The 13,374-nt window shown below is 42.0% G+C and overlaps 1 protein-coding gene across 1 annotated transcript in view; it reads right to left on the minus strand.

The window, feature by feature from the left end:
* Nucleotides 1-13,374, minus strand: part of LOC137333149 (transmembrane 9 superfamily member 2-like) — a 96,675-nt gene that overhangs the window by 49,374 nt on the left and 33,927 nt on the right. Inside the window, exons 4-6 of the mRNA XM_067997330.1 lie at nucleotides 6,004-6,131; nucleotides 5,158-5,287; nucleotides 4,190-4,317 (exon numbers count right to left, since the gene is read on the minus strand). Of these exons, the coding sequence (XP_067853431.1) occupies nucleotides 4,190-4,317; nucleotides 5,158-5,287; nucleotides 6,004-6,131 (386 nt within the window). The remainder of the gene's footprint in view (nucleotides 1-4,189; nucleotides 4,318-5,157; nucleotides 5,288-6,003; nucleotides 6,132-13,374) is intronic.

Consider the following 13,374-nt stretch of genomic DNA (forward strand, 5'->3'; position numbering starts at 1 on the left):
AGTGGCTACAGAGATAGTGGATGCATTGGTTGTAATCTTCCAGAATTCACTAGATTCTGGAACGGTCCCAGCGGATTGAAAACCACAAACGCAACACCCCTATTCGAGAAGGGAGAGAGACAGAAAGCAGATAACTATAGACCAGTTAGCCTAACATCTGTCATTGGGAAAATGCTAGAGTCCATTATTAAGGAAGTAGTAGCAGGACATTTGGAGACTCATAATATAATCAAGGAGAGTCAACATAGTTTTATGAAAGGGAAATCGTGTCTGACAAATTTATTAGAGTAGGAAGTAATGGGCAGGGTGGATAAAGGGGAACCAATGGATGCAGTAACGAAGAACATAAGAAATAAGAAATAGGAGCAGGAGTAGGCCAATCGGCCCCTCGAGCCTGAAGAGTCGGGATAAAAGGGTCATTTTCAAAATGGCAATCTGTAATAACTAGCGGGGTGCCGCAGAGCTCAGTGCTGGGGCCTCAACTATTTACAATATATATCAATGACTTGGATGAAGGAACAGAGTGTCTTGTGGCCAAATTTGCTGATGATACAAAGATAGGTGGAAAAGCAAGTTGCAATGAGGACACAAAGTGTCTGCAAAGGGATATTGACAGATTAAGCGAATGGGCAAAAATTTGGCAGATGGAATATAATGTGGGAAAATGTGAAGTCATCCACTTTGGGAGGAAAAATAAAAAAGCAAAATATTATTTGAATGGAGAAATACTACAAAATGCTGCGGTACAGAGGGATCTGGGTGTCCTCGTACATGAAACACAAAAAGTCAACATACAGGTGCAGCAGGTAATCCGGAAGGCAAACGGAATATTGGCCTTTATTTCTAGGGGGATGGAGTATAAAAGCAGGGAAGTCATGCTACAACTGTACAGGGTGCTGGTGAGACCACACCTGGAGTACTGCGGACAGTTCTGATGCCCTTATTTAAGGAAGGACATACTTGCACTGGAGGCAGTTCAGAGAAGGTTCACTAGGTTGATTCTGGGTATGGAAGGGTTGTCTTATGAGGAAAGATTGAACAGGTTGGGTCTATACTCATTGGAGTTTAGAAGAATGACAGGAGATCTTATTGAAAAATACAAGATTCTGAGGGGACTCGATAGGGTCGATGCTGAGAGGATGTTACCCCTCATGGGGGAATCTAAAACTAGGGGGCATTGTCTCAGAATAAGTGGTCGCCCGTTTAAGTTGGAAATGAGGAAGAATTTCTTCTCCCAGAGGGTTGTGAATCTTTGGAATTCTTTACCCCAAAAAGCTGTGGAAGCTGAGTCCATGGATACATTCAAGGCTGAGTTAGAAACATTTTTGATCAGCAAGGGAGTCAAAGGATGTGGGGGAAAGGCAGGAAAGTGGAGTTGAGGTAAAAATCAGATCAGCCATGATCTCATTGAATGGCGGAGCAGGCTCGAGGGGCCGAATGGCCGACTCCTGCTCCTCTCTCTTATGGTCTTATGGTTACACGTGTGGCTGAGAAAGGAGCCACCCAGCCAAATCCCACTTTCCGGCGTTTGGTCCATAGCCCTGTAGGTCACGGCTCTTCAGGTGCAGATCCAAGTATTTTTTAAATGAGTTGAGAGTTTCTGCCTCTACCACCCTCTCAGCAGTGAGTTCCAGACCCCCACCACCCTCTCGGTGAAAAAAATTTCCTCATTTCCGCTCTAATCCTTCTACCAATCACTTTAAATCTATGCCCCCTGGTTATTGACCCCTCCGCCAAGGGAAATAGGTCCTTCCTATCCATTCTATCGAAGCCTCTCATAATTTTGTACACCTCGACCAAATCACCCCTCAGTCTCCTCTGTTCCAAGGAAAACAACCCCAGCCCATCCAATCTTTCCTCATAGCTAAAATTCTCCAGTTCTGGCAACATCCTTGTAAATCTCCTCTGTACCCTCTCTAGTGCAATTCCATCCTTCCTGTAATGTGGTGACCAGAACTGTGCGCAGTACTCAAGCTGTGGCCTAACATCCCTGCCCTTATAAGAACATAGGAAATAGGAGCAGGAGTAGGCCAATCGGCCCCTCGAGCCCACTCCACCATTCAATAAGATCATGGCTGATCTGATCCTAACCTCAAATCTAAATTCATGTCCAATTTCCTGCCCGCTCCCCGTAACCTCTAATTCCCTTTACTTCTAGGAAACTGTCTATTTCTGTCTTAAATTTGTTTAATGATGTAGCTTCCACAGCTTCCTGGGGCAGCAAATTCCACAGACCTACTACCCTCTGAGTGAAGAAGTTTCTCCTCATCTCAGTTTTGAAAGAGCAGCCCCTTATTCGAAGATTATGCCCCCTAGTTCTAGTTTCACCCATCCTTGGGAACATCCTTACCGCATCCACCCGATCAAGCCCCTTCACAATCTTATATGTTTCAATAAGATCGCCTCTCATTCTTCTGAACTCCAATGAGTAGAGTCCCAATCTACTCAACCTCTCCTATGTCCACCCCCTCATCCCCGGGATTAACAGAGTGAACCTTCTTTGTACTGCCTCGAGAGCAAGTATGTCTTTTCTTAAGTATGGAGACCAAAACTGTATGCAGTATTCCAGGTGCGGTCTCACCAATACCTTATATAACTGCAGCAATACCTCCCTGTTTTTATATTCTATCCCCCGAGCAATAAAAGCCAACATTCCGTTGGCCTTCTTGATCACCTGCTGCACCTGCAAACTAACTTTTTGATTTTCTTGTACTAGGACCCCCAGATCCCTTTGTACTGCAGTACTTTCCCGTTTCTTGCCATTAAGATAATAACTTGCTCTCTGATTTTTCCTGCCAAAGTGCATAACCTCACATTTTCCAATATTGTATTGCATCTGCCAAATCTCTGCCCACTCAACCAGCCTGTCTATATCCCCTTGTAGGTTTTTTATGTCCTCTTCACTCTCTACTTTCCCTCCCATCTTTGTATCATCTGCAAACTTTGATATGTTACACTCGGTCCCCTCCTCCAAATCGTTAATATAGATTGTAAAGAGGTGGGGACCCAGCACCGACCCCTGCAGAACACCACTGGCTACTGGTTGCCAGTCCGAGAATGTACCATTTATCCCAACTCTCTGCTTCCTGTTAGATAACCAATCCTCCACCCATGCCAGAATATTACCCCCAATCCAGTGATTCTTTATCTTGAGCAATAATCTTTTATGTGGCATCTTGTCAAATGCCTTCTGGAAGTATATTCTATGCCTCGGCTAATAAAAGGAAAATATCCCATTTGCCTTTTTTAACCACCTTATCTACCTGTCCTGCTACCTTCAGGGATCTGTGGACATGCACTCCAAGGTCCCTCATTTCCTCTACACCTCTCAGTATCCTCCCATTTATTGTGTATTCCCTTGCCTTGTTTGCTGTCCCCAAATGCATTACCTCACACTTCTCCAGATTGAACTCAATTTGCCACTTTTCTGCCCGTCTGACCAGTCCATTGATATCTTCCTGCAGTCTACAGCTTTCCTCCTCACTATCAACCAGACAGTCTATCTTTGACGTCCGCAAATTTCTTAAACGTAGGGGGCATGATTAAGTCCAAATCGTTAAAGTATACCACAAAAAGCAAAGGACCTAGTACCAAGCCCTGCGGCACCCCACTGGAAACAGCCTTCCAGTTCCAAAAACACCCGTCAACCATTACCCTTTGCTTCCTGCCACTGAGCCAATTTTGGATCTAATTTGCCACAGTCCCTTGGATTCCATGGGCCTTTACTTTTTTGACCAATCTGCCATGTGGGACCTTGTCGAAAGCCTTGCTAAAATCCATGTAGACTACATCAATTGCACTACCCTCATCGATCCTCCTGGTCACCTCCTCGAAAAATTCAATCAAGTTAGTCAGACACGACCTCCCCTTAACAAATCCGTGCTGACTGTCCCTGATTAGTCTGTGCCTTTCTAAAGTTTATCCTGTCCCTCAGAATTGATTCCAATAATTTGCCCACCACCAAGGTTAGGCTGACTGGCCTGTAATTACTCAGTCTATCCTTCGCTCCTTTTTAAGCAACAGTACAACGTTAGCAGTCCTCTTTAAATGAGAGAGAAAGAAAACCTAATAACGAATAGAAAAATTTCAACCATGAATGATTCACATAAAATATCAGGTATCGTGTTCATCATAGTCAGTTTAGAAGAACAATTCCTTCCTCTTCTCCTCCAAACACCAGTGATGCTACCTTTTGGGTAATAATTTTGCAGCAACCAGTCTTGCACCTTCCCATTCCTTGTTCTTTCCACTGTGATATGTAATGAAGATATCCACATGATTGAAGACATAGTAGGTGTTCTTCTTGTTGAATTCAGACTACAAAACACAAAAGGAGCTTTAATAGGAAGTTAACAAAATCAGAGCCTTCTTCAAAATTTATCAAATTGGGGCACATGATCCAGAAATTTGTCCTTGCCTTAATCTGACACATTCTTAATCACATTGTGTATTCTCTGTCCATGCACACAAATCTCCAATCTAGTGTCACTATTACAATGAGAACTGTTTTGGATGCATCTGCTCCAAACATAGTGGGCAGCACATACACATGATCTGGAATGCACTGCCTGAAAGGGCAGTGGAAGCAGATTCAATAGTAACTTTCAAAAGGGAATTGGATAAATACTTGAAAAGGAAATATCTGCAGGGCTATGAGGAGAGAGCGGGGGAGTGGGACTAATTGGGTAGCTCTTTCAAAGTGCCGGCATAGGCATGATGGGCCCAATGACTACCTTCTGTGCTGTATGATTCTATACATGCTGTCGATAGCCTCCATTAGTTATCAAAATGGAAAGAGAGTCTTCAAAAGAAAAAGATACATTTTGGAGCTAATGAAACAAGAAGTTGAGCCACAGTCTGGTCATACTAGAACTCTGACCATTGTGGGCTAAGTGGTAACATAGATTTTTGTTTACTCTGTAAATTAATAAAACTGAGTGGAAAAAAAAAGGATTATTAAAGATAATTGACACAAGTGTAGCAACATGGAGCCATGCACCAAAGTGTCAAGCCATGGAATGGGACAATTCCAGTCAAACTACTAGGAGTAAGGGGTTAGATTTTAATCCAGTACCTGATTAACAAATAGCAACTTTTTTTTTAAATGGTAGAAGCAGCATTCTAACCCAAGGAGTTATGTTGAGAAAGGCAACTTACATCGATGACACAGGCGTCTTTTGGGCGGCCATCTTGAGTAACAAAGCACCCAATTGGAAATCCAGGGTTACAAAACTTTTGGCCATCTTCCACATCATAACACCATGTGACAGGCATGTTATCAATGATCCTACAAAGTGTACCACACCAAGAAAGTATATCTGAGCTTTTCAAATTAAGATGGATAGGAACATGGATTTCAAAGGCACTACAAGAGCAAATTCTAATACTGTACTTTTAAAATTCAACTTTTAAAAATGAAGTGCATCTTCACTTTAACATATTATCTAGCAGCCAGCCAAAAAGTGCATTCTAAAAGGTGCCACCAGCAACCGGTTCGCAGCACACGAGCACTAGTTTTCTCATCAATTATTCAAATATTGCTCTGAAACAATGACAGCGAGGAAACTGTCAAACAACTGGAAAATAAAGACCTTTTGCAAACCTGCTTCCAGCATCATTTCATGACTAAAATGACTGAGGGAATGATCTACCCAGAACTGATACAAGATCAAGAGATAAACTGGTTGAGCTGGTTCCACTTTTCAATCAATCCTCACAGAGAGGCAGGTCCTCACCACTCACTATCTTCCATCACAGCACAGCTGAGTGCCATAAACATGAGGTGACTGAGTGCTCACAGAATAAAGACTATTGTCCCCAATTTGCCTTTCAAAATGTTATTGGCCAAAATTTCTGAATTCAGTAAAATCTGGGCAGAAGGGCAGAGTCATTAGTATTCCTTATTTTCCAGTGGAAACCTTTGTTATCTGTAGATCAAAGAAATAGCTGCAAGCCAGACAATGTTACTGTCTTAGAAGCATTGTTGCTATTCAATGTACTTACCAGTGGTGTTGGTAATTCAGAAGAATTCCTTTCTTTATAAACGACAGCTTGTCTGCACTCAGTTTATCTTTTGGATCGTAGGGTTTCGTGCAAACCCGTTTACAAGTTTCAGGTTTGTTAAATGTAAACTGTTAAGGGGAAAGAAAAGATTATTTTAGCCCATAAATCCATTAAATAACCCAGTCTTTATCAGATAGCAAGTACAATATAGAGCTGGCCCCTTACACCAATGTAATCTACTACTATAGCTGTATGACAAAATGACAGTCATCTGTTTATGACTTGAAATCTTAGATGCACTGGCTGCTTTTTATTTGAATACAGCACATATACCTATAGCTGAACAATTTATCAAATGAAGATTTATATCCGAGTACTGTTAGATTGAAAGCCAATCTCCCATCATGCTGCTCACGGTGAGGTCAGGCTACTTTGTAAGGATGAAGCATTACAGCTATGTAACATAGGATGTATCATTCCATCTGGTCATTTATCTCATTGCTGTTTGTGGGACTCTGATGTGCACAAATTGGCTGCCACGTTTCCTACATTACAACAGTGATATCACTTCAAAAGTACTTCACTGGTTGTAACGCGCTTTGGGACGTCCTGAGGTCATGAACGGTGTTAAATAAATGCATTGTATAAATGCATTTTCTTTCTTCCTATTACAAAACAGCACATTACCTGACATACTGTGAGCAACCCCACAAGATATCTGCTAGTCTATAAAAGTTTGGAGACGCAGGCACAGTCATGTATGCAAATTTGTTACTTTTTTAAAAACCACATCTTAGACAGCGCAGCACTCCCTCAGGGCTGACCCTCCGGCAGCGCAGCACTCCCTCAGGACTGCACTGGAGTGTCGACCTAGATTTTGTGCTAGAGTCTCTGGAGTAGGACTTGAACCCACAGCCTTCTGACTAAAGGGAGAGTGTGCTACCCACTCAGCCACAGCTGACAATATTATGATAGGATTATATCGCAAAATACAATGTATTATAGTTAGGACAAGTGATATGTTGCGCACGGTAGACATGATTTGTCACAACTTTCCTCATCAGTTTCCCCACTCAAACAAATGTAGAAAATGGGAAATAGCCAAAAACCCATCACAAAAATTTCCATTACATTAAGTTAAAATTAAGTTTAAATAAGCAAAAAAAATCTAGTGCATATACTATCACATTTATTGGAAATTCATTCTTCCATTGATAAAAGTCTGGAGGGGTGCAGCCGACCACTCAGGTGACCAGTCATATGTTACGGTGAGAAAAATGGCAAAAAAAATGTAAACGTGGAAAAACGCAGTAAAAGTAAAATTAATGTGAAACAAGAGAAAAACCAGGGCGAGAGCCCTTTGCAGAAGAAACCCACACATTTAAAACGGACCGTAGGAAAAAATAAATTTGACCGGTACTAACCTCAGGATCATAGCCATGCATGCATGATCCTGAGCTACGATTAAAAAAAAAATCAATGCTCAACCAGGAATAAAATAAAGAGGGAAAAAAAATCTACGGACCAAACCAAAAAGAATAAATTGGGAAGTGTTCAAAGAATGCAGAGCTCATGGGGGAGCCTCACGTGACCCATCTATAGCTCCAGAAATATTAGATCTTCAACAGACCAACAAAACAATATTCAACCAACAGCAAAACTAGAAGCAGCAAAGTACAATTGGACCACAAACTAATTGGACCACACTCACTCATGCATGACCTGTGGAATCGCTCACAGTGTATCTGTAATCTCGAGCGCAAGCAGAAGGTGGGGAAAAAAAAAGTCACAACTAGGATCCACATATAAAATGGGGAAAGCTAAAACCAATGGATTAAACCAGAGAACAAATATCAAATCTACTGTGAGGTAGTACATTTTGGTAGGAAGAATAAGGTGGCCACATACTCCTTGGAAAATAAGAGTCTAAATGGGGTAGAGGAGCAGAGGAATCTGGGGGTACACACATACAAATCATTAAAAGTAGCAATTCAGGTTAATAAAGCCGTAAAAAAAAGGCAAACCAAGCACCGGGGTTCATTTCTGGAGGGATAGAATTGAAAAAGAAGTTATGTTAAACTTGTATAGAACCTTGATTAGACCACATGGAATATTGTGACCAGTTCTGGTCTCCATATTATAAAAAGGATATAAAGGCACTCCAGAAGGTGCAAAAAATGTTTACTCGGTTGATACCAGAACTGAGAGGTTATACCTATCAGGAAAGATTGAGCAGGCTGGGGCTCATTTCTCTAGAAAAGAAGATTGAGGGGTGACCTGATAGAGGTCTTTAAGTTTACGAAAGGGTTTGATAGGGTAGACGTAGAGAAGATGTTTCCACTTGCAGGGAGACAAGAACCAGGGGCCATAAATATAAAATAGTCATTATTAAATCCAATAGGGAATTCAAGAGAAACCTCTTTACCCAGAGTGTGGTTGGAATGTGGAACTCACTACCACAGGGTGTAGTTGAGGCAAATAGCATAGATGCATTTAAGGGGAAACTAGATAAACACATGAGGGAGAAAGGAATAGAAGGATATGCTGATGGGGTGAGATGAAGTATGGAGGGAGGAGGCCTGTTGGGCCGAATGGCCTGTTTCTGTGCTGCACATCCTATGTAATCTATGTAATCAGTTCGACTGCACATTTGCAGGGTCTTTCTCTCAAAGTTGAGTGGCGGTTCCATTGCATATAACTCCATCTGGCTTCTTTTCTACTTAAGGCCAGTAGCGTTGAAAGTTTGTGCCTGTAGTGGTACAAGTGGTGTCCTGTTTCCCCCCCAATCCTCCCACCCCCCCATTTAATTCTTTGCAGGCTCTGGACTGGTGGATCGCTGCAGGACTTCCTCCCCCAATATGGTGGTACATTCAGGCCAAAATTAAATGAATCAAAAATGAATTCACAAACTTAACCATTAGTTAAGCAGTGAAACCATAACCTGTGCAATGATTTCCAAATGGATCCTTGTTTATGGTAAACAATCACATCAATTGCAAAGGATTAACATTTGGAATTTTGGCAATTGTTTGGTTAAAAAAACAAGGGACAGAGCAGAGTACAGTTTTCAGTTTTGATGAACTGAAAACATTTCTAATGTGACAACTCCAGTTACAAACACTTCCAGCACTCAACTAATTGTACGGTTTGTCATGAGGATAAACTTGGATTATAAAATTCAATTTTCAAGAAGACGAACCCAATAAACATTTTAGTTTCATTTGTTGTTGAGAACTCTGGCCTAATCTAATTTCTCTCCCCACCCCACAATAAATAGCTCTTCTCCATCAAGAACTCCTCTTCAAACACCTTCAGCTGCCATGAGGCTTCTCAACCTGAACAATGGGGATATGGTTTGTTCCTATGACAAAAGCTTCAGAGTACATGTCATTATCTACAGCTGTTCTTGGCCCATGTAGGATTTCAGATGAGTACAAATTATGTTTTTGGCTTCATAAATATCCCCCAAGGCACAAGGAAAAATTCTATTATGGCAGCAGATTAGTGAGCCTGGAGTGTTCTAGATCACAAACTAGAAAGCAGAACTCATATTTAACATTAGAATTAAATTACTGTACAGTGGATACTATTAAAAAAAGTTTATTTATTAACTACCTACCTTAAGAGAATCCACTTAAAAGGGCTACAATGACCAGTCCATTAATATCTTCCTGCAGTGAACAGCTTTCCTCCTCACTATCAGCCACACGGCCAACTTTTGCATCATCTGCAAACTTCTTAATCATGCCCCCTACATTTAAGTCCAAATCATTAATATATATCACAAAAAGTAAGGGACCTAGTACTGATCCCAGTGGAAACAACCTTCCAGTCACAAAAATACCCGACCATTACCCTTTGCTTCATGCCACTGAGCCAATTTTAGATCCAACTTGCCACTCTCCCTTGGATCCCATGGGCCTGTACTTTTTTGACCAGTCTGCCATGTGGGACCTTATCAAGAGCCTTGCGAAAATCCATGCAGACTACATCAAATGCACTACCCTCATCGACCCTCCTTGTTACCTCCTCAAAAAATTCAATCAAGTTAGTCGGACATGACCTTCCCTTGACAAATTCACGCTGACTGTCCTTGATTAATCCGTGCCTTTCCAAGCGACGGTTTATCCTGTCCATCAGAATTGATTCCAATAATTTGCCCACCACCGAGGTTAGACTGATTGGCCCGTAATTACTCGGTCCATCCCTCGCTCCCTTTTTAAACAATGGTACAACGTTAGCAGTCCTCCAATCCTCCGGTATCACGCCTGCATCCAGTGAGGATTACAAAATGATGGTCAGAGCCTCCGCTATTTCCTCCCTTGCTTCTTTAACAGCCTGGGATACATTTCATCCTGCCCTGGTGATTTATTTACTTTCAAAGAAGCTAATCCCAATGGATAAATACCTAATCAGGGCACCAAAGATACTTCAGCCATTTGAGATATCTGTAAACTAATGGGAACATGTGTTTAAATTTCATGTGGTCCCCAAGATTCCATGGCACGCACCTTCAAACAAAAGGCTTGGACATTCCTTCATAACCTCAGAGCATGCGAAGCACAGGCTTGGACGGAGAGAGGTACTGCTCCGTAACATTTGCACTGGAAGAGTGGACCCCCAAGGACTTTGGGGTCTGTTTTTTTATATAGGGCCTTATTATATCTCAAACATCCCACAGAGCTTTGAAAGAAAGAACTTACATTTATATAATGCCTTTCACAACCTCAGGACATCCCAAAGTGCTTTAGATGATGAGTCATTGAATATATTCAAGGCTGAGATGGATAGATTTTCAGACTCTAGGGGAATCAAGAGATATGGGGATCGGGCAGGAAAGTAGAGTTGAGGTTGAAGATCAGCCATGATCTGATTGAATGGCGCAGCAGGCTCGAGGGGCCGTATAGCCTACTCCTGCTCCTATTTCTTATGTTCTTTACAGCCAACGAAATACTTTTGAAGTGGAGTCTCTATTGCAATGTAGGAAACATACCAGCCTATTTATGTACAGCAAGATCCCACAAACAACAATGTGATAAATGACCAGTGATTCTGTTTTAGTGATGTTGGTCTTTATCAAGGAAAATGCTGCCATTATCACAGTAAAAGGAGAGGTAGTTGAGATACTGGGTGGGGTGAAAATTGATGAAGAGGAGGTACTAGAAAGGCTAGCTATGCTTAAAGTAGATAAGTCACCCGGTCCAGATGGGATGCATCCAAGGTTACTGAGGGAAGTAAGGGTGGAAATTGCAGAGGTGCTGGCCGTAATCTTCCAATCCTCCTTAGATACAGGGGTGGTGCCAGAGGACTGGAGAATTGCAAATGTTACACCCTTGTTCAAAAAAGGGTGTAAGGATAAACCCAGCAACTACAGGCCAGTCAGTTTAACCTCGGCGGTGGGGAAGCTTTTAGAAACAATAATCCGGGACAAAAGTAATAGTCACTTGGACAAGTGTGGATTAATAAAGGAAAGCCAGCACGGATTTGTTAAAGGCAGATTACGTTTAACTAACTTGATTGTGTTTTTTGATGAGGTAACAGAGGGTTGATGAGGGCAATGCAGTTGATGTCTATATGGACTTTCAAAAGGCGTTTGATAAAATGCCACATAATAGACTTGTCAGCAAAATTGAAGCACATGGAATAAAAGGGGCAGTGCCAGCATGGATACGAAATTGGCTAAGTGGCAGAAAATGGAGAGTAGTGGTGAACGGTTGTTTTTCGGACTGGAGGAAGGTATACAGTGGTGTTCCCCAGGGGTCAGTACTAAGACCACTGCTTTTTGTGATATATATTAATGACTTGGACTTGGGTGTACAGGGCACAATTTCAAAATCTGCAGATGACACAAAACTTGGAAGTGTAGTGAACAGTGAGGAGGATTGTAATAGACTTCAAGAGGACAGACAGGCTGGTGGAATGGGTGGACACATAACAGATGAAATTCAATGCAGAGAAGTGCAAAGTGATTCATTTTGGCAGGAAGAACGAGGAGAGGCGATATAAACTAAATTGTACAATTCTAAAGGGGGTGCAGGAACAGAGACACCTGGGGATATATGTGCACAAATCGTTGAAGGTGGCATGGCAGTTAAAAAAGCATTTGGGATCATGGGCTTTATAAAGAGGCATAGAGTACAAAAGCAAGAAAGTTACATTGAACCTTTATAAAACACTGGTTCAGCCACAATTGGAGTATTGTGTCCAATTCTGGGCACCGCACTTTAGGAAGGATGGGAAGGCCTGAGAGAGGGCGCAGAAAAGATTTACTAGAATGGTTCCAGGGATGAAGGACTTCAGTTATGTGGATAGACTGGAGAAGCTGGGGTTGTTCTCCTCACAGCAGAGAAGGTTGAGTGGAGATTTGATAGAAGTGTTCAAAATCATGAAGGGTCTAGATAAAGTAAATAAAGAGAAACTGTTTTCATTGGCAGAAGGATCGAGAACCAGAGGACACAGATTTACGGTGACTGGCAAAAGAACCAAAGGCGACATGAGGAAAAACTTTACGCAGCGAGTAGTTATGATCTGGAATGCGCTGCCTGAAAGGGTGGTGGAAGCAGATTCAATCGTGGCTTTCAAAAAGGAATTGGATAAATATTTGAAGGAAAAGCATTTGCAGAGCTACGGGGGGAGAGCAGGGGAATGGGACTAACTGGATTGCTCTTACAAAGAGCCAGCACAGTGAAACACTCCCTTAGTATTACACTGAAACATCAGCCTAAATTACTGTACTCAACTCTTTGGAATGGGGCTTGAAATTACTATATACTGATAGAGGTGAGAAAGAACATAAGAAATAGGAGCAGGAGTAGACCATACGGCCCCTCGAGCCTGCTCCGCCATTCAATAAGATCATGGTTGATCTTCAGCCTCAACTCCACTTTCTTGCCTGATCCGCATATCCCTTGATTCCCCTCGAGTCCAAAAATCTATCGATCGCAGCCTTGAATGTACTCAACGACTGAGCACCCACAGCCCTCTGCCGTCGAGAATTCTAGAGAGCTACCATAGAGACAAGGCTCACACTGAACTTTTCAGGTGTCGATCCTGTGTCAGAACTGGAAGGAACAGTTTGCATTTATATGATTTGAGAAGGCTGAAGATCTAAACTCTTCAGATCAGCAGGCAGAATTAAGGATGACTGCTAACAAAAATATCCTGTGAGGAAGGTAAACTGTGATCCAAAATTCATCATTTAATTTTGGATATTGATGAATAAATGTAGCTCATTAAATTGACCTGCAGTGCAAGGCATATCCTTCAACCAGCAGGTAGAGAAACATTGCTCCAGCTGCTCCTACCCTCCCAGGAAACATGTTTTACTCAATTCACGTGGTCTGCTACTGCTGTAGTGACAGAAGTGCACGT

Source organism: Heptranchias perlo, chromosome 15 (assembly GCF_035084215.1).
Source record: "Heptranchias perlo isolate sHepPer1 chromosome 15, sHepPer1.hap1, whole genome shotgun sequence".
In the NCBI taxonomy this organism is placed as follows: Eukaryota; Metazoa; Chordata; class Chondrichthyes; order Hexanchiformes; family Hexanchidae; genus Heptranchias; species Heptranchias perlo.